Source organism: Stegostoma tigrinum, chromosome 11 (genome assembly GCF_030684315.1).
Source record: "Stegostoma tigrinum isolate sSteTig4 chromosome 11, sSteTig4.hap1, whole genome shotgun sequence".
NCBI lineage: Eukaryota > Metazoa > Chordata > Chondrichthyes > Orectolobiformes > Stegostomatidae > Stegostoma > Stegostoma tigrinum.
Window position 1 is genome coordinate 61,407,419 of NC_081364.1, and position 23,230 is coordinate 61,430,648.

At 46.0% G+C, this 23,230-nt stretch overlaps 1 protein-coding gene across 6 annotated transcripts in view; it reads left to right on the plus strand.

Moving 5' to 3' along the window:
• The window catches only part of srgap3 (SLIT-ROBO Rho GTPase activating protein 3), a 237,063-nt gene that overhangs the window by 99,365 nt on the left and 114,468 nt on the right, over positions 1-23,230 (plus strand). The window contains exon 1 of one of the 6 annotated variants that reach the window (XM_048548218.2): positions 7,398-7,444. The exons of 4 other annotated variants lie outside the window; for them this stretch is intronic. Coding sequence is in view for 1 of the 2 variants with exons in the window: in XM_048548216.2 (XP_048404173.1) it covers positions 17,204-17,281 (78 nt within the window). In the remaining variant the exon portion in view is untranslated. Of the gene's footprint in view, positions 1-7,397; positions 7,445-17,188; positions 17,282-23,230 lie in introns of those variants that run through there. One more of the 6 variants, XM_048548216.2, reaches the window with a different exon arrangement.

Sequence of the window (23,230 nt, forward strand, 5' to 3'; positions counted from 1 at the left end):
TCGCTCTCTCGCGCTCTCTCTCGCTCGCTCTCTCTCCTTCTCTGCAAATCTCTGCTCAACGGAGAAAGAGGAAGACCACGCTTGGAGGCCCTGAAAGGGTGAATTCTCAATCAGTGAATGAAAGACTGAGAATCGGTGCACGCACAGCCTCTTATCATTAGCAAAGAGTCAGAAGGAACTGAAAGAAAATAATTAAAGTCTGTGGTCCAAACTAGTGCTATTAAACTCTTTACCCATGTTTTAGTTTATTTTCATTTATCCAACTATAATATTTGGCTTGGTTGTCTGTCTTGTGAGTGAATGGGTTTTTTTTCAATGAGTTAAGTTTTAAATTAGAGTTATGGATTACCAAGTCAACTTTTTACTATTGGTGAAAACCATTTGATTGCAGTAACTAGTTATTTTCTTGCACCTGAATTAGACATTTAGGTAACCAAGAGATTGCATAATTCACCTTCATGTTCCTTGTTTGCATTCATAGTGTCTTTTCCCTGTCTCTCAGTTTCTGGGTGATCCTGTGATGGATTTTTAGCTCTGCACGATCCTCTGGCATACCACTTTTGTTTTTCTGGTAACCTTAGAAGCCACTTTCATTTAATGCGATCTTGTGATTTCCTTTGTTAGCAATGGTTGATTCTCCTCCTTGGTGCGTTTTTGTGTAGTGGAGGACGTATATTTGTTGTACTGCAGTTTTTAAAAAAAATCCATTGTAGCCTACTCACCCTTCATCCTTGGTTCAGATTTAAGAGCCTAGTATCAGAATGAATTATGATCACTTTAAAACTTAATAAAGAACCATCATATTTCATGCTATTTTCTAATAGTTACTTTTTACAGCAAACTTATTAATAAGGCCTTTCTCATTACATAATACAACATCTAAAATAACTTGATGTGTTGTTTCCTCAACATCTTGCTCCAGGAGCTCACCTTGTCTGTACTATGGCAATTGATCCTCCTCTGCATTGATGCTTGTTAGACTTAGCCAGTCAGAATGCAACTTGAAGTCTTCCACTTTACTACGTCACCCATGTTAAAGGCACCTCTAATTTACAGATTGTGTCAGACAACTTAGCATAATTATGACAGCTTGGTGGCCTAAAAACCACTCCCACCAACGTTTACTGTCCATTGTTATTTATTAGTTCCAGCCCAAATAAATTCTACATCTTGATCCTTCAGCCTAAGATCCTCTCTCACTAAAATGTTGATCATGCTTCTCATCTAATAATACAACTCCATGCCATCACTTCCCGAAACCTTTCTTCCCCACTTGATGAATATTCAGCTCCTAGCCCTGATCACTCTGCAAGAGGCTGCCTATGTGTGGAACCTCAGAAGATGAGCGAGATACTACAAAGAAAATTTTGCCTCAGTGTTTACTGTGGGGGAGGAAAAACATGAAAGCCTGGGAGAATGAACAGTGATGTCTTGGCAAGAGTCCATGTGACAGAAAAGGAAGTGCTGGAAGTCTTAAAATGCATAAAGATAGTTCCCTAGGACCTGATCAAGTGTTTCCCAGAAAGTTGTGGAAGGAATTGTGGAGCCCCTGGCAGAATTATTTCTATTGTCTACAGCCATGGATGATGTGCTGGATGGACTGGAGGTTGGATAATGTTGTGTCATTGTTTAAGAAAGGCTGCAAGGAGAAGCCAGGGAACTTACAGACCAGTGAGCCTGACAACACTGGGTGGGTATGTTGTTCTAGAGGATTCTGAGGGGCAGCGTTTACACGCATTAAGAAAGACAAGATCTGATTAGAGATCATCAACGTTGATTTGTACGTGTCTGTCAAATTTGAGTTTTTTTGAAGAGATTACCAAAAAGATAACTGAAGGCAGAGTGGTAGACATTGTCTACGTGGACTTTAACAAGGCCTTCAACAATGTCTTGTTTGGTAGACTGATTATTAAGGTTAGATCACAAGGAATGCAGGAAGGCTGAGCCAATTAGAAACAAAATTGGCTTGATGGCAGAAGATAGTGTGGTGGTGGAGGGTTGTTATTCAATCTGGAGGCCTGTGACCAGGGGTGTGTCACAAGGATTTGGTCTGGGTCCATTGTTGCTTCTCATTTATATAAATGATTTGGATGAGAATACTGGAGGCATGGCTAGTAGGTTTGTGGATGACACCAAAGTCGGTGGTATACTGGATGATGAAAAAGGTTATCTAAGAGTCCAATGGGATCTTGATCAGATGGGGCAATGGGCCAAGAAGAGCCAGTTGGAGTTTAATTTAAGTGTGAGGTGCCACATTCTGATAAGGTGAACAAGGTTAGACTTGTACAGTTAAAGGGAGGACCCTGGGGGATGCTATTGACCGGGGGCCCACGGGGTGCTGGTTCATAGTTCCTTGAAAGTGGCATCACAGTTAGACAGTGGTGAAAAAAACATTTGGCGTGCTTGTATTTTGTCAGTCAGTGCATTGAGTATAGGAGTTAGGATGCCATGTTGTAGCTGTACGGGACATTGGTTAGACCATTTTTTTGGAATATGGCATACAGTTCTTTCTCCCTGCTTTAGGAAAGATGTTGTTAAACTGGAAAGGGTTTATAAAAGATTGCTGAGAATGTTGCTGACACTAGAGAGTTTGAACTACAGGGAGAGGCTGAATAGACTGAGATTTTTTTCACGAGTGTCGGAGGCTGAAGGGTGAACTTAGAGGTTTATGAAATTGTGAGGGGCATGGATAAAGTGAATAGCCAAGATTTTTTTCCAAGGATAGGGGAGTCCAAAACTAGAGGGCATAGGTTTAAAGTGAAGGGGGAAAGTTTTAAAAGGGACCTGATGGGTGGGTGTGTGGAATGAGCTGGCGGAGGAAGTGGTACTGGTGAGTACAGTTACAACATTTAAGAGACATTCAGACAGGTACGTGGATAGGCAAGTTCTAGAGGGATAGCTACACATAGGCAAATGGGACTAGTTCAGTTTGGGGAACTTGGTTTGTATGGACAATTTGGGCCGAAGAGTCTTAGAACATGGAATCAGACCCTATGACTAATCACTCGAACCATGCTTCCACAATGGCAGTTAATGCAAAGTTAATATCAATTTACACCTTCAATTCACCATCTTTGTGGCTAATACTGCGTGCATTCTGATTGTTCCCTTAACTTAGCCTTTATAACATTTATTCTACATTGTGATCCTGTTTGATGCTTGCCCTCATTTCATCTGATTTCTAATTTCACTTGCCACTTTTGCATCGTTCATCACCAGACTGGCTTCCTTTCAATCGAAGATCCTCTTCGGGTTCCCACGGCCATTTAATCAAGATTAAAGCCTCCCCAAATCCATTAGCCAGATCCCTCTGCAGGGATGCTAGGCTCCATTCCTGCTGAGATGCAATCCAACCATCATGAACCGGTCACAGCCATCCCAATGGCTTGGAAGTCTGATGCCCTCCCTCCATCAGTTCTTCAGTCAAGAGTTCAATCTTGATTCTCGTAAACCTGTCCTCACTAGCATGTGACGCTCAGAGTAACTGAACTTACTGCTGTTTGAGCTTCTGTTCTTTTAAATGCTTTCCCATCTTGCTAACCTCTACTTTCAATACCTTATCCCTCTTCCTAACTAATTCATTGGTGCCAACACAGACTCTGGCTGGCTGCCTTCCCCAGGTAGGATACCCTACAGCCACTCTGTGACATCCTTACCCTGGTGCCAGGGAGCCAACGTACCATTCTGATGTCATAGCGGCAGCTGTAGAAACGCCTGTCAATCCCCCTTGCTGAGGAATTCCCTATCGCCTTCAGATTTCCATTCCTCTTTCTCCCATCCTGTGTAGCTGAGTTGGCCCATTAACGTGGCTGGTGCTGCACTTCTCTGGGCATCCATTTCCCTCGCCAGTATCCAAGTGAGATTGATTCCAGAAACTCCTGCGGTGCCTGCTTGGTTCTCTTATGCTGCCTGGCAATCATCCATTTCCTTTCTGCCTGCATATCTAACCTGCAGTGTGCACCCTCCCCCCACCACCCCCACCCGCAAGGTGTCTACACCCCTGTGACTCCAGTCTGAATATTGAAAGCTGGAACTCCCAACTTCTGTACCTGATGCCACTTGCTGTACTTGTGTTGTCATGGACACGTGGCAATGCCGTGAGTCACATTCCACTCAGGTGAGCCGCCCTGCCATGCCTTAACTTCACAAACTATTTACTGGATGCAGAATAACGTACCAATTGCTCACTGATCCACTTCTGCTGCCACATAAATGATAGAACCAAACACTGGAGGGTGGAAAGCATGCAAAGAAAAAGGAGCACCTCCTGCCACCCACTCGCCCATCAATCTCAAGTGTTTCTCCCTTGGTGAGCTCCATTTATGAGCTGCATCACACCACTGTATTTATATGATCTGAAACTCGAGAGTTAGCTCTGTTGTGATTATAGCAGTGTCAATACAGGAACTGATTTGAAATTAGCAGTCCCAAACCTGACTCTGACAGACCAAGGCACAAACCACTCTTTGTAGTCACTTCCTCCAATACCACCTGCATCTTTGTGGATTCCTAATGTCCAAGGCATGGCATTGATTATCCTTCGGTAAACCCTTCTATGGCTACGTCTAAGAGAGAGCTTCAGTTTCCCTCCGAGTGGTTTCACACTCATTGTCACGTGACAAATGGCACCTAATATCTAGATAGTTTGATGAGTTGCTGTGATGTCCCAACAAAAACCACCTTTGAAACACAGGATTGTTGTAAGTGGTGTTGTTCAGTGTTGCTAAAACATTAAGTGAGCTTTCAGAAAGGACAAGCCGAATAAATCAAGGACAGACTTAACAAAGAAAGAGCTGGCGTTTGTGTGTCGTTTTTCTCATGATCTCGGGCCATTCAAGAGCTGCCAGCTCAAAGCGCTCATGAAGCGTGGTTGCTGTAGGCAACGCTGTGGCCAGTGTGGGAGTTTGCTGTGCACGGAGGCAGTAATCTCACAACCAGCTAGACAATCTGTTCTATTTGCAAAGGCTGCTGGATAAATCTCAGCCAGGGCACTGGGAAGAATGCCATCTGCTCTATTTCAAGTTGAGATCTTTTAACCCAATCGGAGAAGATAAAATGAGCCTCTGTTTAATGTGCCATCTGTAAGACAGTACTTTTGATGGAGCTTAGATCGTGTCCTCGAGGCTCTGGAGGGGGTATCAAACCTGTAGCTCCTGAATCTGAGCCAAGGGTGCTACATACTGAGCCAAAGCCAAGACCCTACTTATGTAAGAGAGGAGGAGTGGGATACTGTGATAGTACATAGTCTTTCGAGCTGATGTTGTCTTTTGCTATTGAAGAAACATAGGGTTACAGCATGGGAGTCCATTCAGCCCATCGTGACACTGCCATCTTGCTGCAAGGGCACTACAGTTAGTCCTACCCTCTCACCTTTCCCCTCTATCTTTGTAAATCATTGCTGTCAGATAAATTATCTAGTGCTGTCTTCATAGCCACTATAAAATCTGCCTCCACTGTACTAGCTGTAGTGGGATAAATCTCCACATGCACTCTTCCTCCTCTCCTTCCTTTGCAGACCATCATGTATCCAAGAACATTTAGCATTCAGTCCTGATTTTTCTTGAACTGGGCCCTCATTATCACTACAAGCATCATATTTCCACATCACTGTCTGCATTTGCAGTTCACTAATTTAATGTTGCACAGTCCGAACATTTCATGCAATGCACAATGCTCCTGGTTTAGACCTCATACTGTGATGCTGTCCTACACCCTTTCCTGTTCTCCCTCAGGTGGTATCTCTCCCTCCCAATTCTCAGCGCTGCTGCGTGTGCCCCTCCCGATATTATGTCATGATTCTGACACCCCATGGCAAGTTCGTTCAAACCCTCCCCCAAATGGACAGACAAATTGCCTGGATGGGGCCTGATCCAGGCACAACCTACCTGGCCCTTGTCGCAAGGAGTCAGGAATTTTAAAGCACGCTCTCCTGTTGCTATCTCTCCAACCAAGCGTTCATCTGCTGTGTACTCTCACTTGGCACTGGGAGTAACCCAGAGATTATTATGTAAACTCCCATAACCTTGAATGTAGTCATATTCCTGTTTCTGCTGTGGACCGCAAGCATTGGTATATCCCTACTGTCTCCCCTCAACCCCCTGCCCCTCCCATCAGACTGCTCTGCAGCCACTCAATGACAAGAGAGACAACACATCATTCCAAATTCATACCTGTGGCCACAGAAACGCTTCTTCCCATTTAACTATCAAATCTCCTAACGCTTTCCTAATCTTCCCTCGCCCCTTCTGGGGCACTGAGCCAACTGTGATCCCGCAGGCTCAGCTTCGGCCACTCTCCTCAGAAACTTCTCCCCCACTCCCTGAGACTGGGTCAGTCGCCCATTTCCACCCCCCTCCTTTCCCCACCGAGTGACCACGTCTATCTAGCTTAAGCTCCGATATCTGCAGTTGATGCTGTGAAAGAATGCGGTGACCAGCCTGGCAAGGGGTCTGGCCCATCGGCAGTGGCACCGGCTCAACAGGGAGGGGCTTCGCTTCGCACGGCAGGAGGGAGAGATGACGTGGCCGATCACATCATTTGGCGACCCTGCCTGTCCAAAAGGATTACCGGTTGATGAGCTAGAGCTGTATAAAGCCGTTACCCTGATTTTTGTTGGACCAGTTCCAGCAAGTATGCTGTTCTGGAACCTCGTGCAGGTGGGGAATGAAACCTGGTTATTTCTGCTCCACGTATCTCTGTTTCATAGCAAGACCACTGTGTTTGGTGATTGTGGGGGGTGCCTAGGCATGGTCTGTATTTGATTAATGAATCCAGTAATTAACTTCAGCAAATTACTTTTTGTGACAGCATTAGGTTCCACTCTGATCTCCATTCTTTGTCCATTAGACTGAATAAAAATAGTGTGTGATGTTCCACCAGTAGCAGAGTTCCAAGGTCGTAATTCAGGGCAGATTTCACTCCACTACATGTCAGCATGTGCCTGAGCATGTCTGTTCTTGTGTCTCTGTGGCTTACAAATCATCCGCAACACCATGGAATGGAGCCTGTGGCCCCAGGACTGATGGGCTACCCTATTTATGGATGTTAATATACATTTCTGCATCTGTTTTTGCACGCTTGTGTGTTTATGTGCTTGGTACAGTGCAGAGGGAAGGCTGTCATGAGCATGCTGGATCTCAGGAAAGGTGACTCCTTCTGTCTCACAGTCCCACCTCTCTGTCACTGCCTTGTCAACTGTTTTGTTTTTGTCACTGATCTAATTTCTTTTTTGAAAGTTATGACTGAATCTGTTTGCTCCGCCCTATCAGGCAATGCGATCCTAGCTTCCTAAACAGTTTTCCTCATCCGTCGTATCTCTGGTGGTTTTGTTGCCTTATATTCACAGCCCCTGTTCCACTGAAAACCATTCTAACCTTGTTCACGTGGATCAAAACTAGAATTGAACATTGTAACGCTTTGGAGACCTAGACGGAGAATCACAAAGGTTTGACACAATTGTGTATCTGTGTCTGTGTGTGTGTGTGTGTGTGTGAGAGAGAGAGAGAGAGAGAGAGAAATTTAGATGAGGTCCAGCTCTGTATGGTTGAAAATGTTGCTTACATTCATTGCAAATTCTCCTGTTGGGGATGCCAATTAGGTTGAGGTACCCCTCTGGCCCTGTTTGGAGAGCTGGTGAGCACATTTGCAGGAGAATTAGGCAGCTTCAGGATTGACTACAAACAGCCAGCGACATTTGTGGCTCAGTCTGGGGAGCACTGTTGTTCTTTCAGTGTGTCGCACCCATCCCCCACTGGAGTGAATCAAAGCTCTTTAAAATCCGATCAAGGAGCTGCCTTTCCAGATGGATGCGTGCTGAGGCTTGCTGCGTGAAGGCGAGCCCGCTGAGAACTCTTAAAGAACTCAGCGAAGGGAGACCATTTCAACATCATCTGACAGCTTCCTTCAAATCAGCGCTTGAAGGCGCAAGCAGTAATCAAGCTTATTCTGTCAGAGTATTATGATGGTTTCTTGGGCCTGGGGTGTGTGGCAGGCCATCATTACCATTCCTAACTCTACTTGGGTTGATAATGTTCACCCTGAGGTTACTAATGGTCCTGGCGTCTGAGCAGAGCGATATCACTGTCGTGATTTAGAACATAGAGCATAGAACGTTACAGTGCAGTACAGGCCTTCGACCTCGATGTTGCGCCGACCTGTGAAACCAATCTGAAGCCCATCTAACCGACACTATCCCATTATCATCCATATGTTTGTCCAATGACCATTCAAATGCCCTTAAAGTTGGCGAGTCTACTGCTGTTGCAGGCAGGGCATTCCATGCACTTACTACTCTCTGAGTAAAGAACCTACCTCTGACTTCTATCCTCTATCACCTGTCAATTTAAAGCTCTGTCCCCTCGTGCTAGCCATCTCCACCCGAGGAAAAAGGCTCTCACTGTCCACCCTATCTAAATCTCTGATCATCTTGTAAGTCTCTATTAAGTCACCTCTTCACCACCTTCTCTCTAACGAAAACAGCCTCAAGTCCCTCAGCCTTTCCACATAAGACCATAAGACATAAGAGTGGAAATAAGGCCATTTGGCCCATCAAGTCCACTCCGCCATTTAAATCATGGCTGATGGGAATTTCAACTCCAGTTCGCTGCACTCTCCCCGTAGCCCCTTGATTCCTTGTGAGAACAAGAATTTGTCTATCTCTGCCTTGATGGCATCTAACATCCCGACCTTCCCTCCATACCAGGCGACATCCTGGTAAACCTCCCCTGCACCCTTTACAATGCTTCCACATCCTTCCTAAAATGCGGAGACCAGAACTGTACGTAATACTCCAAGTGCAGCCGCACCAGAGTTTTGTACAGCTGCAACATGACCGCACAGCTCCGAAACTCAATCCCTCTACCAATAAAACCTAACACACTGTACGCCTTCTTAACAACCCTGGGTGGCAACTTTCAGGGATCTATGCACATGGACACCAAGATCTCTCTGCTCATCCACACTACCAAGAATCTTACCATTAGCCCAGTACTCTGTATTCCTGTTACTCCTTCCAAAGTTTTAGCTTGTGTTTCAATGGCAGCCCATCATGAACTGCTGGAGATGGAGTAGGATGTTTACAAACACTAATGACACTTTGGAAAAATAATAGTAGAGGGGGGTTTCGATGGAATGCTGAGCTAGGGAATAAGTCTAGTTTCAGGCTTCAAATGTTAGCCATTAAGTAATCTCTACAGCACCTGTCATACTGTTTCCAATAGGCCAGAGTCCCAAATTAGACACCAAACTAGGAACTCCTCTCAGAGAGGCCACAGGACAATGTGGAAAGAGACAAAAACATCCCATCAATGCAACAACAAAAAGGTGCATATTTATAGCCCGAACATTTCACATGCCTTCTGGAAGTCGAAGTACGTGAAATCCACATGTTCCCTTTTATCTGCAACGCAATTACTGCTGCAAAGAGATCTGATTAGTTCCCTTTCATAACAGCGTGTTGGCCCTGTGAGATGATCCTGAATTTTTCAATATGCCAACATCTTTCTTATGGCGTTTGTTAACCTAACGGGTCTATACTTTCATACTTTGTCTCCTTCCTTTTTGAAAGAGTTATGTTCACTATTTTCCATTCTAATGGAACCTTCCTGAATCAAGCGAATTGTTGGAAAATAAAAGCCAATGCATCAACTTCTTTTAAGTCTCTGGAATGAAGTCCATCGAGATCTGAGGACTTGTCAGTCTACAGGTCCAACAGTTTACTCAGGGCCCCTTCCCTGGCTATTACCACTCTATTTTGTTCTTCCCAGCCTTCAGTTTCCTGGTTTACAGCTCCTTCTGGAATATTGCTTGCACTTAACTTTTAAATGTACTCATGGGATGTGGGCATCGCTGGCTAGGCCAGCTTTTACTGCCCACCCCTAATTGCCCTGTAGAACGTAGTGGCGAGCTGCTTTCCTAAGCTACTGCGGTTGTTAGGGTGGAGGCCACTCTCAAAGCTGTTAGGCGAGGCAGCTCCGGGATTTTGACCCAGCCCAGCGCAGGAACGGCCAAAGTATTCCCAAGACAGGATGGTGTGTGGCTTGGAGGAGGTGGTGTTCCCAGGTATCTGCTGCCCTTACCCTTTTACATGGTGGGGGCTGCAGTTTGAAGGAGCTTCGGTGAGCTACTGCAGCGTATCTTGTAGATGGTGCACACTGCTGCCGCTCTGAAGGGAGGGAATATTGAAGGTGGTGGATGTGGTCTCATTAATGCGGGCTGCTTTGTCCCAGTAACAAGCTTCTCGTGTTCTGAAGTTACCCCATGCAGGCAAGTGAGTAGTAGTCCATCATGCTCCTGGTGGTGCTTTGTTGCTGGTGGACAACCTGCAGAGAGGCAGGAGATGAGTTACTTGCCATAGACTTCCTAACCTCTAGCCTTCTCTTAAAGCCACAGTACAGTATTTATATTGCTGACCAGGTTCCACTTCTGGTCTGTGGTAACTGTAGCTTATTGAATGTCAGTGTTTTAATGCTAGTAAAGCCATTGAACATCATGAGGTAATGCGTAGATTTGGACATATCAGAGATGGTCATTGCCTGGTACTTTCTTTATGTATTGCATGCTGCTTCTGCTATTTGGCACACAAATAGCCCTTTATTGTAGCTTCATCAGATTGGCATCTCATTTTTTTTGGCATGTCTGATGCCACTCCTGACATGCCTTCCTGAGTTCCACAATAAATCTTCTATAGTGAAGACTGATGCAAAGTACATCTTCAAAACATCTGTCATTACCTTGTTTTTAATTCCCAGGCTTCATTCAGACAAGCACTCTCTTTGTTAACTTGGCTGTAAGAATCTATAGAAACTCTTGCTATCTATTGTATGTTTCTGGCTAGCTTTCTCTTGTATTTTAATTTTTCCATCTTTATAGTCATTGCTTGCTTTTTTTAAAATATTGTGTTTGATCTTCTAACCTGCATCCAACTTTCTGCAATCATATGCTTTTTCTTCAAGATTGATACTGTCTTTAACTTTAACTAATGGTAGATGGTGAACCTCCCTTCGGAATTTTTCTTTCTGCTTAGAGTATATCTGTTCTGAAATATCCTGTTAAACTGTATCTTAGTTTAACCTATCCTTTTGCCTAACATGCCAGATCACTTTAGTTAAACCTCCTTTCATGCTCTTAAAATTATCTTTCTTCTCCATCCTGTTATGTCATTTACTATTTAGCAGCCTGTGCACCACTCCCATGGCTGACTTCAGTCTTTATAATTTCTCATCTCTGTGCAAACCACCTTTACATCTTGTTTTCCTGAACTTGGTTCATTCCTTTCTTCAGTGCTAATACCATCATTAATTAACAGAGCCATCCCTCCTCCTTTTCTGAGCTACCTGCCCTTCCTTAGTGGCATTTCCCCATCTTTATGTGGGTTCTACAGTATCTGGTCCTACAGCTATGTCTCTGTAATTGCTATCAGATTGTATCTGTTTCTATGTATGCCATCTGGTTTGTTTCTAATATTGTGCATTCAGATAGTGAACCTTTAGTTTCGTCCTTTTTATTTTAAATAAACTCTACACTTTATATGTTGATTTACAGTTGGATTTGGATTCTCTATCCCTCCCAACAGGTTCAAAATCGCATGACACCAGGTTATAGTCCAACAGGTTTATTTGAAATCACAAGCTTTTGGAGCCTCAGCCCTTCTTCAGGTGTCAGTGAGAGAGGTAGTGTCAGACACAGAATTTATAAGCAAACGATCAAAGGTTCACACCATTGAGGATGTACTAAACAAACCCAAGATGCTGTTAAATCTTTAATCAGTTAGAAAATTTCAGTCGATTAATATGTGTATGTAAATCCCCGAATTCCTTTCAAGTTGCAGCCCTGACAAAACTAATGGTTTGATCAATATAAACAGATGATATTTCGGGTCAGACAATGCATGTTAGGTGTGAGGCCTTGTTTAGAGTCTGTTTGTGTTTTGGTTTGGAGTCAGGCTGGTTTTATTCTCAAGTAGGAATTTATGAAAAGCTATATTGACCATTCAAAAAGCCCAGTTTATAGACAAAGTAAAATGTATCTGCAAGTACAAATACACCCTATAGATTTAAATGTGTGTGTGTGCGTATGTGTGAGAGAGAGTGTATTTTGTGGTGGGTCACCTGTAATGTGACATGAACCCCAGATCCTTGAGGCTGTCCTCATGAGTACCAAACCTGGCTATCAGCCTCTGCTCGGCAACTCTGTATTGTTGTGTATCCCAAAGTCTGCCTTGGAGAATGCTTACCCAAAGATCCTTGACCACTGCAGTGTTCCCCCACTGGGAGGGAACATTCCTGCCTGGCGATTGTTGTGAGGTGTCCACTCATCTGTTGTCGTGGTGACTGCATGGTCTCACCGATATACCCTGCCTCAGGCACCCTTGCTTGCAGTGTATGAGATAGACAGCATTGGCTGAACCACATGAGTATCTGCTGTGCACATTGTGGATGGTGCTCCCACGTGTGATGGTAGTGTCCATGTCGATGAGCTGACATGTCTTGCAGAGGTTGCCAGGACAGGACTGTATTGTGTTATGGCTGATGTTGACCTGAAGGCTGGGTAGTTTGCTGCGAACAATGGACTGTTTCAGGTTTGGCGGTTGTTTGAAGACAAGAAGTGGAGGCGTGGGGAAGATCTTGGTGAGGTGATCATTGTCATTGATAATGCATTGAAGGGCGTGAAGAACATGGAGTAGTTTCTCTGCTCCAGGGAAGTATTTGGGGTGACGAAGGGTACTCTCTTGGTTCTACCCAGTGTCCGTCTTCTGAGGAGGACATTATGGTTTATTGCTGTGGCGCATTGGAACTGGCGATTGATGAGTTGAATATCATATCCTGTTCCTATGAGAGTATTCTTCAGCACCTTCAGGTGTCCATCTCATTCATCCTTGTCCAAACAGATCCTGTTTGTGCATTGGGCTTGACCGTAGGGAATGGCTATTTTAATATGTTTAGGGTGGAAGCTAGAGTAATGCAGCATTGTGAGGTTATCCGTGGGATTGCGGTAGAGTGAGATACTGAGGTGTTTGTCCCTATGAAGATGCATATGTCCAAGAATGAGACTGATTGATTCTAAAGCGTAGTACATGGTAAGTCTGATGGTGGGATGAAACTTGTTGATTACACTATGTAGTTGTTTCATTGCTATGTGTCCAAAGGAAGAAAATGTTGCCTATGTATCGAGTGTATCATGTTGGTCAGAGGTTCTGTGCAGCAAAGAAACCTTGTTCAAAAGTGTGCATGAAAATGTTGGCACAATGGGGAGCAAATTTGGTGCCCAGAGTTGTTCGCTGTGTCTGTATGAAGAACTGGTAGTCGAAGGTGAAGACCTTGTTGTCGAGGATGAAGCAAATCAGTTGTAGGATGGCGTCTGGAAAATGGCAGTTGTTGGTATTGAGTACTGAGGCTGTTGCAGCAATGCTGTTATTGTGGGGGATGCTGGTGTAGAGTCCATTGAAATGTCACATTCATGCACAAGGACACCCAAGTCCCTCTGCACAGCAGTGTGCTGTAATATTTTCTGTTTAAAACAGACCATTTTGCTGGTATTCCTACCAAAATGCCCATTGTGACGAGGACTGTTCCTGGTTCAATTGGTCCGTGGGTGCTGGGTTTCTGTAAGAATTCTGTTATGTCGCAACAGAAGCTGAGGGCTCCTTGTACAATAGGTTTCAAGATGCCCTCGACATAGCAAGAGAGGTTCACATGCAGGATCTCATTGCTTGATACGATGGGATGTCCAGGTGTGTTTGTTTTGTGTATCTGTTGAAGGCAGTTGAAGTCCCGTATGTGGGATGAGACAGTTGGGCACTCTGAAGGACTGGATCAAAAATCTTGACCAGTTTGTCCAGTTGATGGATGTGTTCTTTGATCAGATCAGCTGTTAGATGTCTTTAATGGTCTGGTTGTTCAGCTTCTTTGCAGTACTCTGTTTTACTCTGTATGGTGATGGCTCCTCCTTTATTGGTATAATGACGGCAAGACATCTGGATATAAATTGTCCCATTGGAAACACCCAGCATGGGTTCGTGAAGGGGAGCTCATGTTTAACAAATTTGGTGGAATTCTTTGAGGATGTTACTTGCATGGTGGACACTGGGGAACCGATGGATCTGGTGTATCTGGATTTCCAGAAGGCATTTGACAAGGTGCCACACCAAAGGCTGTTACATAAGATAAAGTTGCACAGTATTACAGGTAATGTATTGGCATGGATAGAGCATTGGTTGACTAGTAGAAAGCAAAGAGTAGGGGTAAATAGGTGTTTTTCTGGTTGGCTGTCAGTGGCTAGTGGTGTGCCTCAGGGATCAGTGTTGGGACCGCAATTGTTTACAATTTACACAGATGATTTGGAGTTGAGGACGAAGTGTGGTGTGTCAAAATTTGTAGATGACACTAAGGTGAGTGGTAGAGCAAAGTGTGCAGGAGACGCTGAAAGTCTGCAGAGGGATATAGATAGTCTGAGTGAGTGGGCAAAGGTCTGGCAGATGGAGTACAATGTTGATAAGTGCGAGATCATCCATTTTGGTAGGAATGACAGCAAAATGGTCTGTTTTAAACGGTTAAAATATGGCAGCACACTGCTGTGCAGAGGGACTCAGGTGTCCATGTGCATGAATTGCTAAAAGTAGGATTACAGGTGCTGCAGGTAATTAAAAAGGCAAATGGAATTTTGTCTGTCATTGCTAGAGGGATGGAGTTTAAAAACAGGGAGCCTATGCTGCAGCTGTACAGGGTCCTGGTGAGGCCACACCTGGAATACTGCACACTAGCACTGGAGCGGGTGCAGAGGAGATTCACTCGGTTGATTCCAGAGTTGAGAGGGTTGGATTATGATGAGAGACTGCGTAGACTGGGATTATACTCATTGGATTATACTCATTAAAGAAGAATGAGGAGAGATCATGTAGAAACATATCTATTCCCTTCATAATCTTATATAAGTTGGAGGCAGAGAGGTTGTTTCCGCTAGCAGGTGAAACTAGGGCAAGAGGGCATCGCCTCAAAATAAAGGGAAGCAGATGTCAGACTGAGGTCAGGAGGAACTACTTCTCCCAGAGGGTTGGGAATCTGTGGAATTCCCTGCCCAGTGAAGCGGTTGAAGCTACCTCGCTGAATGTTTTTAAGGCAAGGCTAGATAAATTTTTGAACAGTAAAGGAATTAAGAGTTATGGTGAGTGGGTGGGTAAGTGGAGCTGAGTCTCAAAAAAGATCAGCCATGATCTTATTAAATGGCGAGGCAGTCTCGATGGGCTGGATGGCCGACCCCTGCTCCTAGTTCTTATGTTCTAATGTTGCAATTGGGCCCTGAGAGCGTGGGTGGTGTTTCTTTGTACCTCGGTGATGTTATGTGGTACCTTGTGAGTGCGGCTGATAAATCTGACTTTCACACATTCTCTGATGGCTTGAGCCAGGAACACTACAGACATACTTGCTCGCTCACTCTCACTCTCTTCCCACCCAACCACCCAACACACTCTCACTCTTTCTGTCTCTCTCGCGCACGCGCGCGCACACACACACACGCACACGCTTGCTCTGTCTCCCATGTGCGCGCGCACACACTCTTTCCCACACGTGCGCATCCGCACACTCTCCCTCTCTCACATGTGTTCTCTCTCTCCCTCCCTCTCTCACATGTGTTCTTTCTCTCCCTCCCTCTCTCACACGTGTTCCCTCCCTCTCTCTCTCCCCCTCCCTCTCTCTCTCCCCTCCCCCTCACCCCCTCCCTCCCCTCGCTCCCCCTCCCCCTCACCCCCTCCCTCCCCTCCCTCCCTCCCGTTCTCCCTCTCTCCCCTCCTGTTCTCCCATCCCTTCCGTTCTCTCAACCCCCCCATCCCTCCCGTTCTCTCAACCCCCCCATCCCTCCCGTTCTCTCTCCCCCCCATCCCTCCCGTTCTCTCTCCGCGCCCCCCCCCCAATCCCTCCCGTTCTCTCTCCGTGCCCCACCCCCCCCAATCCCTCCCGTTCTCTCTCCATGTGAGTCTGCGGCTCTGTCCTGTGTCTTGGTCTGTCTCTCACTCCCGCTGTTGCTCTCGTTTGCTCTCTGTCTCTGTCTAACATGCGTATGTGCACACACGCACACGTACACTCGTGTGTGTGTGTGTGTGTGTGTGTGTGTGTGTGTGTGTAAATCTGTGGGGTGAATTTGTATTTGCAGATATATTTTGTTCAAAAAGCACACAATTATTATACAGTCGGTCAATACGACGTTTTCTAAATTCCTACTTCAAAAATAAAGCCAATCTAAAACAAACAGATTCTGAACAAGGGCTCAAACCTGACATGCATTGCTTAACCTAAAATATCGCCACTTGTATACACTGATAAATCCTTTACTTCTCTCAGGACCATGATTTGAAAGGAATTTGGGATTTACGTGTACACATTAATTGATTAAACCTTCTAACTGATTAAAGATTGAACAGCTTCTTAGGCTTGTTTAGTGCATCCTCATCAGTGGTGTGACTCTTTGGTCTTTTGCTTATAAATTCTGTGCCTGACACTACCTCTCTCGCTCACACCTGAAGGAGGACTGAGGCTCCAAAAGCTTGTGATTTCAAACAAACCTGGCGTTGTGTGATTTGTGAATTTGTCCACCCTGGTCCAACTCCGGCACTTCCAAGTCTTTCTTGTCAGGTCTGATTATGGTCTCTCACATTAATATCCTTCTACTGAAAGACTTCTGTATGTTGTACCTGGCCTGGGAGTGTTTGATGGGGACAATGTAGAGGGAGCTTTAGTTTGTGTCTAACTCTGTGCTGGGAGTATTTGGGAACCGGGAAGAGGGAGCTTTAATTTCAGTTTAGTCTCAGTTTAAAAGTGCGGATTGGACATTTACTGTGTGTGTAACCCCGAGTTGAAGCTGAGCTGGAATCTGACATTCCCGCAGACACTGGCTGGTTAGTTTTCCCTGATACTGAGTTCTTCCCCATTGTCAAACACAAATTTCGCACTAGAACCGGAAGATTTTGTAGTGCTGTCGAACTGTATCGCCATCCTCTGTGTGGTTAATATTCCAGTTCACTACAAAGTGATAATACAGCTGCACGCAGTTTTTTGACAGGTAATTACACTGCTGACCTTCCTCCACAACTAAACTGTTTGTGATGGTAAGTCCAATTCAGCCCATATTCCAGCTGTCGGTTTATTGGTGCCTGCGAGATCCAATTTGCTCGCAAGATAATACCGTGGAATTGAATTATCCCTTGTTGAGCATGGTTAAGGCAAAGAATAATCGAATCGTTTCGGGGAGTAAAGTATTTTATAGATACAGCAACTCTCCATTCAACCTGGTATGCTCTACCGTCCTCCCGTATGTTTGTTTAATGAGAGATTGGGAGGATAATGAGTGCTGAACTGAAGCAGGTTGGCGTGATGTGTTGCTGAGCTGCATGCTGTTGTTCAATCTGTTATCACGCTCTGTCCAAGCGCACGGGTGGAATGGGCATTGAGCTCGGCACCGAGAGATCGGACAGGCTGTACCCTGAGTCTGGGGGGGTGGGTGCGGAAGTGGCCCACATGCAGCTGCAGACCCCACGAGTTGGAGATTACAGTCAAATTCAGAAAATCTGACCTTGATTCCTTCAGGTCAGCTTCAAGCGTACCAGTCAGCTTATTGTCGGAGACTACAGCTGGTGGAAGTCATTTAAATATCTCTCAAGGGGTTTCTGACTCTCACCTGAAACTGGGTAGTTTGGTGAGAACTTGTCAAATTTCTGTGTGTGTGACTGTCCCTGTTTGTCTGTCTGTGTGTGCCCACCGCTCTGTTTTGTCTGTGTGTGTGTGTGTCTGTGTTGTGTGTGTGTGTCTGTGTTGTGTGTGTGCGTCTGTGTTGTGTGCGTGTCTGTGTTGTGTGTGTGCGTGTCTGTGTGTCTGTCTGTGGTATCTGTGTTGTGTGTGTGCGTGTCTGTGTTGTGTGTGTGCGTGTCTGTGTGTCTGTCTGTGTTGTCTGTGTGGTGTGTGTGCGTGTCTGTGTGTCTGTCTGTGTTGTCTGTGTGTGTGTGCGTGTCTGTGTGTCTGTCTGTGTTGTCTGTGTTGTGTGTGTGTGCGTGTCTGTGTTGTGTGTGTGCGTGTCTGTGTGTCTGTCTGTGTTGTCTGTGTGGTGTGTGTGCGTGTCTGTCTGTGTCTGTGTTGTGTGTGTGCGTGGTGTTTGTGCGTGTCTGTGTGTCTGTCTGTGTTGTCTGTGTTGTGTGTTTGCGTGTCTGTGTGTGTGTGTCTGTGTGTGCGTGTCTGTGTTGTGTGCGTGTCTGTGTGGTGTGTGTGTGTGAGGTGTTGGTGTGTGTGTGTCTGTGTTGTGTGTGTGTGTCTGTGTTGTGTGTGTGTGTGTGTATGTGTCTGTGTTGTGTGTGCATGTATGTGTTGTGTCTGTGTTTGTGCGTGTCTGTGTTTGTGCGTGTCTGTGTTTGTGTGTGTCTGTGTGCGTGTCTGTGTTTGTGTGTGTCTGTGTTGTGTGCGTGCGTCTGTCTGTGTTGTGTGTGTGTGTCTGTGTTGTGTGTGTGCGTGTCTGTGTTGTGTGTGTGCATGTCTGTGGTGTGTGTGTGTCTGTGTGACTGTGTTGTGTGTCTGTGTTGTGTCTGTGTGTGTGTGTCTGTTTTGTGTGTGTGTGCGTGTCTGTGGTGTGTGTGCGTGTCTGTGTGTTGTGTGTCTGTGTTGTGTGTGTGTGTGTGTGTGTGCGCGTGTCTGTGTTTGTGCGTGTTTGTGTTTGTGCGTGTCTGTGTTGTGTGCGTGCGAGTCTGTGTGTCTGTCTGTGATGTCTGTGTTGTGTGTGTGTATGTCTGTGTTGTGTGTGTGTGTGCGTGCCTGTGTTGTATGTGTGTGTGTCTGTGTTGTATGTGTGTGTGTGTCTCTGTTGTATGTGTGTGTGTGTCTGTGTTGCATGTGTGTGTGCGTGTCTGTGTGTGCGTGCCTGTGTTTGTGTGTGTCTGTGTTGTGTGCGTGCGTGTCTGTGTGTCTGTGATGTCTGTGTTGTGTGTCTGTGTTGTGTGTGTGTGTGTGTGTGTCTGTGTCCGTGTTTTGTGTGTGTGTCTGTGTTGTGTGTGTGTGTGTGTCTGTGTTGTGTGTGTGTGTCTGTGTTGTGTGTGTGCGTGTCTGTGTGTCTGTCTGTGTGGTGTGTGTGCGTGTCTGTCTGTGTCTGTGTTGTGTGTGTGCGTGGTGTTTGTGCGTGTCTGTGTGTTTTGTGTGTGTGTGTAGTGTGTGTGTGTGTCTGTGTTTTGTGTGTGTGTGTGTCTGTGTTTTGTGTGTGTGTGTGTCTGTGTTTTGTGTGTGTGTGTCTGTGTTGTGTGTCTGTGTGTCTGTGTTGTGTGTGTGAGGTGTCTGTGCGTGTCTGTGTGTGTGTGTGTTGTGTTTGTGCATGTCTGTGTTGTGTGCGTGCGTGTCTGTCTGTCTGTGATGTCTGTGTTGTGTGTGTGTGTGTCTGTATGTCTGTGTGTGTGTCTGTGTTGTGTGTCTGTGTTGTGTGTGTGTGTTGTGTGTGTCTGTGTTGTGTGTGTGTGTGTCTGTGTTGTGTGTGTGTCTGTGTGTGTGTCTGTGTTGTGTGTGTGTCTGTATCTGTGTTGTGTGTGTGTCTGTGTTGTGTGTGTGTGTGTGTCTGTGTTGTGTGTGTGTGTTGTGTGTGTGTGTGTATCTGTGTTGTGTGTGTGTCTGTGTGTGTGTGTGTGTGTGTCTGTGTTGTGTGTGTGCGTGTCTGTGTTTGTGCGTGTCTGTGTTGTGTGCGTGCGTGTCTGACTGTCTGTGACGTCTGTGTTGTGTGTGTGTGTGTCTGTGTTGTGTGTGTGTGTGTCTGTGTTTGTGCGTGTCTTTGTTGTGTGCGTGCGTGTCTGTGTGTCTGTCTGTGATGTCTGTGTTGTGTGTGTGTGTGTCTGTGTTGTGTGTGTGTGTCTGTGTTGTGTGTGTGAGGTGTTTGTGTGTGTCTGTGTGTGTGTGTTGTGTTTGTGCGTGTCTGTGTTTGTGCGTGTCTGTGTTGTGTGCGTGCGTGTCTGTCTGTCTGTGATGTCTGTGTTGTGTGTGTGTGTGTCTGTGTGTCTGTGTTGTGTGTGTATGTCTGTGTTGGGTGTGTGTGTCTGTGTTGTGTGTGTGTGTGTGTGTCTGTGTTTGTGTGCGTGGTGTTTGTGCGTGTCTGTGTGTTTTGTGTGTGTGTGTGTGTGTGTCTGTGTGTCTGTGTTGTGTGTGTGTGTCTGTGTTTTGTGTGTGTGTGTCTGTGTTGTGTGTGTGTGTGTCTGTGTTGTGTGTGTGAGGTGTTTGTGCGTGTCTGTGTTGTGTGTGTGAGGTTTTTGTGCGTGTCTGTGTTTCTGCGTGTCTGTGTTGTGTGCGTGCATGTCTGTCTGTCTGTGATGTCTGTGTTGTGTGTGTGTGTGTGTGTGTGTGTGTCTGTGTTGTGTGTGTGTGTGTGTCTGTGTTGTGTGTGTGTGTGTGTGTGTGTGTGTCTGTGTTGTGTCTGTGTGTGTCTGTGTTGTGTGTGTGTGTTGTGTGTGTGTGTCTGTGTTGTGTGTGTGCGTGTCTGTGTTGTGTGTGTGCATGTCTGTGGTGTGTGTGTGTCTGTGTGACTGTGTTGTGTGTCTGTGTTGTGTCTGTGTGTGTGTGTCTGTGTTGTGTGTGTGTGCGTGTCTGTGGTGTGTGTGCGTGTCTGTGTGTTGTGTGTCTGCGTTGTGTGTGTGTGTGCGCTTGTCTGTGTTTGTGCGTGTCTGTGTTTGTGCGTGTCTGTGTTGTGTGCGTGCGAGTCTGTGTGTCTGTCTGTGATGTCTGTGTTGTGTGTGTGTGTGTCTGTGTTGTGTGTGTGTGCGTGCCTGTGTTGTATGTGTGTGTGTCTGTGTTGTATGTGTGTGTGTCTCTGTTGTATGTGTGTGTGTGTCTGTGTTGCATGTGTGTGTGCTTGTCTGTGTGTGCGTGCCTGTGTTTGTGTGTGTCTGTGTTGTGTGCGTGCGTGTCTGTGTGTCTGTGATGTCTGTGTTGTGTGTCTGTGTTGTGTGTGTGTGTGTGTGTGTGTCTGTGTCCGTGTGTTGTGTGTGTGTGTGTGTGTCTGTGTTGTGTGTGTGTGTCTGTGTTGTGTGTGTGTGTGTCTGTGTTGTGTGTGTGCGTGTCTGTGTGTCTGTCTGTGTGGTGTGTGTGCGTGTCTGTCTGTGTCTGTGTTGTGTGTGTGCGTGGTGTTTGTGCGTGTCTGTCTGTTTTGTGTGTGTGTGTGTGTGTCTGTGTTTTGTGTGTGTGTGTGTCTGTGTTTTGTGTGTGTGTCTGTGTTTTGTGTGTGTGTCTGTGTGTCTGTGTTGTGTGTGTGTGAGGTGTCTGTGCGTGTCTGTGTGTGTGTGTTGTGTTTGTGCATGTCTGTGTTTGTGCATGTCTGTGTTGTGTGCGTGCGTGTCTGTCTGTCTGTGATGTCTGTGTTGTGTGTGTGTCTGTATGTCTGTGTGTGTGTGTGTGTCTGTGTTGTGTGTGTGTGTGTGTGTGTGTGTGTGTTGTGTGTGTGTGTCTGTGTTGTGTGTGTGTCTGTGTGTGTGTCTGTGTTGTGTGTGTGTGTGTGTATCTGTGTTGTGTGTGTGTGTGTCTGTGTTGTGTGTGTGTGTGTCTGTGTTGTGTGTGTGTGTGTGTCTGTGTTGTGTGTGGGTGTGTCTGTGTTTGTGCGTGTCTTTGTTGTGTGCGTGCGTGTCTGTGTGTCTGTCTGTGATGTCTGTGTTGTGTGTGTGTGTGTCTGTGTTGTGTGTGTGTGTGTCTGTGTTGTGTGTGTGCGGTGTTTGTGCGTGTCTGTGTGTGTGAGTTGTGTTTGTGCGTGTCTGTGTTGTGTGCGTGCGTGTCTGTCTGTCTGTGATGTCTGTGTTGTGTGTGTGTGTATCTGTGTGTGTGTGTTGTCTGTGTTGTGTGTGTGTGTGTCTGTGTTGTGTGTGTGTGTGTGTGTGTCTGTGTTTGTGCGTGTCTTTGTTGTGTGCGTGCGTGTCTGTGTGTCTGTCTGTGATGTCTGTGTTGTGTGTGTGTGTGTGTCTGTGTTGTGTGTGTGTGTCTGTGTTGTGTGTGTGAGGTGTTTGTGTGTGTCTGTGTGTGTGTGTTGTGTTTGTGCGTGTCTGTGTTTGTGCGTGTCTGTGTTGTGTGCGTGCGTGTCTGTCTGTCTGTGATGTCTGTGTTGTGTGTGTGTGTGTCTGTGTTGTGTGTGTATGTCTGTGTTGGGTGTGTGTGTCTGTGTTGTGTGTGTGTGTGTGTCTGTGTGTGTCTGTGTTTGTGCGTGTCTTTGTTGTGTGCGTGCGTGTCTGTGTGTCTGTCTGTGATGTCTGTGTTGTGTGTGTGTGTGTGTGTGTTGTGTGTGTGTGTGTCTGTGTTTGTGCGTGTCTTTGTTGTGTGCGTGCGTGTCTGTGTGTCTGTCTGTGATGTCTGTGTTGTGTGTGTGTGTGTGTCTGTGTTGTGTGTGTGTGTCTGTGTTGTGTGTGTGAAGTGTTTGTGTGTGTCTGTGTGTGTGTGAGGTGTTTGTGTGTGTCTGTGTGTGTGTGTTGTGTTTGTTCGTGTCTGTGTTTGTGCGTGTCTGTGTTGTGTGCGTGCGTGTCTGTCTGTCTGTGATGTCTGTGTTGTGTGTGTGTGTGTCTGTGTTGTGTGTGTATGTCTGTGTTGGGTGTGTGTGTCTGTGTTGTGTGTGTGTGTGTGTCTGTGTGTGTTGTGTTTGTGCGTGTCTGTGTTTGTGCGTGTCTGTGTTGTGTGCGTGCGTGTCTGTCTGTCTGTGATGTCTGTGTTGTGTGTGTGTGTGTCTGTGTTGTGTGTGTATGTCTGTGTTGGGTGTGTGTGTCTGTGTTGTGTGTGTGTGTGTGTCTGTGTGTGTCTGTGTTTGTGTGCGTGGTGTTTGTGCGTGTCTGTGTGTTTTGTGTGTGTGTGTGTGTGTGTGTGTCTGTGTTTTGTGTGTGTGTGTGTCTGTGTTGTTTGTGTGTGTGTCTGTGTTGTGTGCGTGCGTGTCTGTCTGTCTGTGATGTCTGTGTTGTGTGTGTGTGTGTCTGTGTGTGTGTGTTGTCTGTGTTGTGTGTGTGTGTGTCTGTGTTGTGTGTGTGTGTGTCTGTGTTTGTGCGTGTCTTTGTTGTGTGCGTGCGTGTCTGTGTGTCTGTCTGTGATGTCTGTGTTGTGTGTGTGTGTGTGTCTGTGTTGTGTGTGTGTGTCTGTGTTGTGTGTGTGAGGTGTTTGTGTGTGTCTGTGTGTGTGTGTTGTGTTTGTGCGTGTCTGTGTTTGTGCGTGTCTGTGTTGTGTGCGTGCGTGTCTGTCTGTCTGTGATGTCTGTGTTGTGT